General features: G+C 49.2%; 1 protein-coding gene across 2 annotated transcripts in view; it reads left to right on the top strand.

Moving 5' to 3' along the window:
* The first annotated feature begins 4,827 nt into the window (after positions 1 to 4,827).
* ATL2 (atlastin GTPase 2) overlaps positions 4,828 to 6,246 on the top strand; it is a 54,303-nt gene continuing 52,884 nt past the window's right edge. Inside the window, exon 1 of one of the 2 annotated variants that reach the window (XM_055327095.1) lies at positions 4,828 to 5,117. In XM_055327095.1, the coding sequence (XP_055183070.1) occupies positions 5,000 to 5,117 (118 nt within the window). In that variant the 5' untranslated portion in view covers positions 4,828 to 4,999. The remainder of the gene's footprint in view (positions 5,118 to 6,246) is intronic. The other variant, XM_055327097.1, reaches the window with a different exon arrangement.

Below are 6,246 nucleotides of genomic sequence, written 5' to 3'. Positions count from 1 at the left end.
AAATGTGAAGAGAAACTTTAAGACATGCAAATCTTCGACTCTTCATCAAATCTTTGCCCCTAGTTATAGCATCCATTAATAATTCTTGTCTGACCTAGGCTTTGCTCTCATGGTTGCAACGTGATGACTCTTCAATTCTAACAGTGCCTTCACATTTACCAATTGACCCTCAGCATTTTACTGTAAACAAGAATCCTCCCTTTATCTATCTATCAATCTATCTATCTATCTATCTATCTATCTATCATCTATTTACCTGTCCAATCTATCATTGGTATAGACTTACAGATTCTTATTTTCCCTATTTTCTATAATTCATTGTTGTCCTTACTTGTTTTGGTGCTCAAATTGTTTCAAATGGAATGGTTTAGTGGGAGCCTCTTCTGAGTCTCTTTGTTTTGTTTTGTTTTTTGAGTACCTCCTTCTTCTGCTACAAAAATGATGCTCATGGTTCATATTGTTCTCACCCTGCTCAAGTTCTAAAATCAGTGGTTTCTCCATGGACATCTGCTTCCTTTTAGTAGAGAATGGTACTAGAGGCCAAGATTGGGCACTAGGTATGATCGTTGCTACCTGGGTGTCTTTGTTTATAAGCCTTTTCTGTGGCTAAGAAATGGAAATATATGCATGTATATACATATATACATTGTATATACACACATGCATGCATATTTACACTTGCAAACACACGCACATTTATATATGCATGTTTTGTAAATCTTCAGTCTATATCAATAACTCCAATTTAGTTCATCCTATAGGATCCACCTTACTTTCCCCCTTTCGTTATTTGTATGTCCCTTCTTCCCCACTGAGAACCCTAGCTCTCAGCAAGAACACCACATTTTTTATCTATAATTCATCTAAAATATATTTACTCATATCTAATATATACATGTATATACATGTACATTATATAAATTGATTACATATAATATATATCAATATTATATATAACATATACATATTTACTGACCCGTAATACAGCTAAAATAGATTCAGAATTGCTTTGCCCATACCTCTACAAGAATAAGCCTACTAGAAAATGTTCAGGATTTGTTTGTTGTTCTCCCCCTATCCCAACCAAGACTGAGAAATATTTATAGTCTGATTCTGTGTTTGTAAATTACTTGGATTCGTTGCATTTTTTCCCCCTCTTCAGGGTGGCTATTCATTTAGATATTGTTATAATTATTTATTTATTTGGTTTGCTTTCAATTTTAGTAACTCTTTCCTGCCCTTGTTTATTTTTTTGATCCTGTAGAACATGTTTTCCAAAGTCAACACTATATAAAACAGTATAATCAGAAAAGTGTCACTCCATTCTGTATTCTTTCTTATTCCCCCCCAACACCCCACCCCCTTAGAGGCAACTATTGTTTTCTGTTTAACCTTTCTGAGTTTCTTTTTGGACAAATAAGTGGATATACGCATGTTTTCTTATTTCTCCCTCTTACCCAAAAGGTAGCATACTATATATGCTCTTCTGCAGTTTGAATTTTTCCACTTTAGAATATCTCTTGGGAGCTATTCCATACCAGTTCATAGAGATCATTCTCTTCTCTCTTTACAGATACAAATTGCCCCATAATGAGTATTTATCATAGTTTATTTTTCTGATTACCTACAGTTGGATATTTCATTTCCAATATTTTGCAACTGCAAATAATGCAGTGAATAACCTTGCGCAAATGTATTTTTTTGTATTATTGGAGTTATACCTTCAGAGTTAATGTCCAGAAGTGGGACTGGCAGGTCAAAGTGTAAATGCATTTGAAGTTTGTTGGACAATGCCAAATTCCTCTCCATAGAGGTTGCACCATTTTGTAGTCTCAGTGAGAAAGTAGTGTGTGAGTGCCTGTTTTCCCCCATGTCCTTGACAACAAAGTGTAATCATAAGCTTTTGAATTTTTGCCAAACTGATGGGTGAGAAATGGTGTCTCAATGTTATTTTAATTTGTGTTTCTTTTATTATGAGTGAAGCTGAGTATTTTCTCATATGTTTAAGGTCCATTTTTACAACACTTTTTTTTTTTTTTTTGCAAATTGTGGACAACTTTTGCCCATTTGTTCATAGGATTTAAACATTTTACAGTTGTCTATTTGCAAGAAATAATTTTGGATACAATTTACACTAACTGAAGGCAGAATCCCAAAGTCCAAAGTACCTGCTGTGGATAAGCTCTGGTTTCTGTCCTCCAGGAATTCACAGTGTATATATATATATATACATATATATATATATATTTTTTTTTTTTAATATATTTTTAAAAGATTTTATTTATTCGTGAGAGACACAGAGCGAGAGAGAGAGAGAGTGAGAGAGAGGCAGAGACACAGGCAGAGGGAGAAGCAGGCTCCATGCAGGGAGCCTGACGCGGGACTCGCTCCTGGATCTCCAGGATCACACCCTGGGGCCAAAGGCAGCGCCCAGCTGCTGGGCCACCGGGGCTGCCCAGAACCACAGTTTTTAAAAAGTAATCTCCACACTCAACATGGGGCTTGAACTCAAGACCCCAAGATAAAGATTAACATGCTCTACCACTGAATCACCCAGGTGCCCATGAATAATTTAGATCCTTGAGCCCCTGAAACTCACTTTCTTGTGTTGAAGGGGTCTGTGTGGGCTGTAGAAAGAAACAAAACAACTAGGTAAACCAATTTTGACTGTCTTGTTCATTATTTGTGGTTTAGCACATACGACAGTGTCAAAATTTATTTGTTAAATTAAAAAAAAATGAAGAATAAGTGACAGAGTAGTGAAAAATGAAGCGCAATACATGGGTAGGGTCCAAATCATGAAAGGCCTTGTCAGCTATTCTGAAGAGTTTGGACTTTATCCTGAGCAGAGAAATCACATCAACAGATGTGCATCTAAGAAAACTCAAGCCAGTGGCTGGGTGGAGGACCCATAGAAGGGCCCACAGTGACATTACCTCAGTGCAGTGGGAAATGATGGTGCTGAATCAAGAGGAAGGCTGAGTGGATGGATTGGAGGTGAGCTGGACCGAGATTCAGAAGTCAGAACTGACTCATAGACTTGCTTGGTGGAGAGGGGAAGCGCGAGGAGGGAGAAATCTGAAGTAACACTGAGGTTTCACTGTGATGAGAAACAAGAGGGATAGCTGACTGGTGAAAACGAAGAAAGGACTTTTCTTTTTTTAAGATTTTATTTATTTGATCATGAGAGACAGAGAGAGAGAGAGAGAGAGACAGGCAGAGACATAGGGAGAGGGAGAAGCAGGCTTCATGCAAGGAGCCCGATGCTGGACTCCATCCTGGCCCCCAGGATCAGGCCCTGAGCTGAAGGCAGACACTCAACTGCTGAGCCACCCAGGCGCCCCAAGGACTTTTCAACACACGCAGATTTGAGGTGACTGTGGGACAATGCTCAATCTCTTGACTGTATCTGCATTTGGCTTCTCCACTCTCCTTGAAGTCAGGAGTTGTGTGGACCTGTGCAGGGCACTGTAGTAGCAGTCCAGGATATACTTAGTGTCTAATAGTGGAAAGGAAAGCAGTTAGGCCAATAGACTAGGAGGAGTAGAGCTGTGAATCCTTGGGGGTCCATGATAGGGGGCGCTTAATACTAAGGTAACTGCTAATTCTAACTAAAGTTTATTCTTTGTCTGCAAAAATACTCATCTTTGTATCTTCTCTCATGCCCAAGACCATTTCTTGCATAAAACAGATCGTGGGCAACATTAAATAGTTGCTGCATGGGGAGATTATGAAAGGAAATCCATCATTAAACCAGGCTTATGGCTGGGATCTTAGAGGCACTGAACCAGGATTCAGGGAGTTAGGAAGCCCAGGAGGAGGTCCAGCTCCCTTTCTATAAAGACAGAAAACAGATGAATAAACAAATAGCCCAATGAAAATCCTGCAAGGATGGCACTGTGCAAGCTCCTAGGACACCAATGCTTTTCTAGAGATCATGCAAGATGAAAGGCTGTGATTTTTAGACTTGTGAGAAGACCTGGACAACACAGCAATTTGGACACCTGGACACCTGTCTTGACCAAAGAAAAAGAGTTTTGAATGCATTGGTGATGTGGTAAAAATCCAAAAGAAAAGAGACTGTGTTTCACAGAAGCTTCCAGAGGCTGGTCTGTCTGTCTGTATGTGTTTATTGATTTAGTTGGTATTTATTTTAAAAGGTGACCTGAACTTTCTACAGGATATCACTGGATCCTCACAAGAAGGTTCATCATAGTTAGTAAAAGACCTCCAACAATTCATTTTCTGATGACAGTGCTTTCTGGCTTGTCCCTGCAGGTACTAGGGGCAGGAAAGGTCATGCACAGTCAAGAGGATAGGGGGAGGGTCTCATGAGCAGATGGGAACTAATGCAAATACACCACAGGATGGTCTCAGAGGGGAAGCAACATTAGGGACTTGGGCGAGCAAAGATCAAGAGGAGAAGCAGGGCAGAGCAATAGCCTGGGAGGGGGGGCAGTGAGGGAGGAAGAGAATAGCCGTGGAGGAGAAGGCGGGGGATAAAACAGAGAAAGGAAGGCGTTCGCGAAAGCAACCTCACGTGCAGAGCACGAGTTAACGATAATCAAGAAGAGCCGCCAGAAGAATTGGGTTACTGAACGGGGAAGGAGGGGCCTGGTTCTCTGGAGATCCCTTCTGCGTTTACTCAGACCAGCCCAGCGCTAAGGGGGTGTGGTACTGAGCTCAGAGCTGTGCGGGGCGAGGCGAGGCGAGGCCAGGCGAGGCGAGGCGAGGCGATCGCGGTCGGGGCGCCGCCCAATCCCTTACAGAAGCGGGAGGCCAGGAAAACCCAGCGACCGGCGGGCGGGCGGGGAGGCTGGCAGGGCGGAGGCGGAGCGAGGGCGCCGGTGGGCGGGACGCGAGAGGGCGTGGGGAGGACAAGGAGGCGCTGGCTGCCGGCGGCGCTAGGACCCGCGGGCGCCCCGCCGGCTCCCGGGAGGTTGATAAAGCGGCGGCGGCGTTTGACGTCAGTGGGGAGTTAATTTTAAATCGGTACAAGATGGCGGAGGGGGACGAGGCAGCGCGGAGGCAGCAGCCGCACCAGGGGTTGCGGCGCCGGCGCCGGACCAGCGACCCAAGTACCGGGGTTAACCACGTCTCGTCCACGACCTTCCTAGGTAAGCGCCGGCGGGGCGGAGGCGCAGGGCCTCGGTGGGAAGAGGGCGCGGGCCGCTCGGACCCGCGGGCAGCGGCCGCAGGCGGCGGGGTCGTCGTCCGTGGCTGGTTCAGCGCTCCTCCCGCCGCCGCGTCTGACGGCCGCCGGGCCTAGCCCCCGCCGCGCCCCGAGCTGTGGCGGCGCGCGGCCTGAGAGGGCGGCCCTGGGGCCGCGGCTCCCGCAGCTGTCGGGTGGGCTGGCGGCGCGCGCGTCTGCGCCCGGCCCGGCCCCCTGCCCGCCCGCCCGCCCGCCCGCCGCGTGGCTGCCGCCGCCGCCGCGTCCGCCCCGACCTGAGGGGGCGGCCCTGGGGCCGCGGCTCCCGCAGCTGTCGGGTGGACTGGCGGCGCGCGCGTCTGCGCCCGGCCCGGCCCCCTGCCCGCCCGCCCGCCCGCCCGCCGCGTGGCTGCCGCCGCCGCCGCGTCCGCCCCGACCTGAGGGGGCGGCCTTGAGCTGGGGCCGCAGACCTGGGGCGCTCGGAGGTCGGCGGCGCCGCGGCTGGGTGCTGGAGAGCTGCGGACGCGGCCGGGCGGTGTGTCTCCCGGCGGGCGCTGTCTGCCCTCTGCCTTTCTCTGGGAGACGGAGGAGACGGCCGGGGCGTTCTGGGCCCCACGGAGGAGGGCGCGGAGCGCGCGGCGGGCGCCGACCCCTCCCGCCAGGTCGGGGAGCTCTCCAGACACCCTTCCAGGAGGGAACCGCAGTCCGCAGGCCAGGGCTGCGCCCCGGGGCCCGCGTGCTCGGACGCCTCGGCCCCGGAGCCTGTTCTCGCGGGTTGGCGCGCGGCGAGGGTGCGAGTCCGGGGAGTTGCTAAACTAGGGTCGGGAGCCGAGTGCGAGTACGAGTCGCCCGGGCGGCGTAGTAGGGCCCGGGGAGACCGTGGTGCCTGTGGTGTGAAGTCACCTGACCCGTCGCTCCCGGCTTTTGCTGAGTGTGAGCTGCTCCTGTGCGTGTGCGAGGAGCGCCGCTGCCCCCTCCGAGGCGCGTTCGCTTTGGCCGCGGGCTGTCGTGGGTCCCTCTCATGACACCCCTATTTTTAGGACGTTCGGCCTTTGATCCTTTCGCTGCGGTGTGACTTGAACGCATGAAGTCCTGAT

Source organism: Nyctereutes procyonoides, unplaced genomic scaffold (assembly GCF_905146905.1).
Source record: "Nyctereutes procyonoides isolate TBG_1078 unplaced genomic scaffold, NYPRO_anot_genome, whole genome shotgun sequence".
Classification (NCBI taxonomy): Eukaryota; Metazoa; Chordata; class Mammalia; order Carnivora; family Canidae; genus Nyctereutes; species Nyctereutes procyonoides.
Note: the sequence above shows the minus strand (reverse complement) of the source record. Positions and strands in the feature narration are given on the sequence as shown.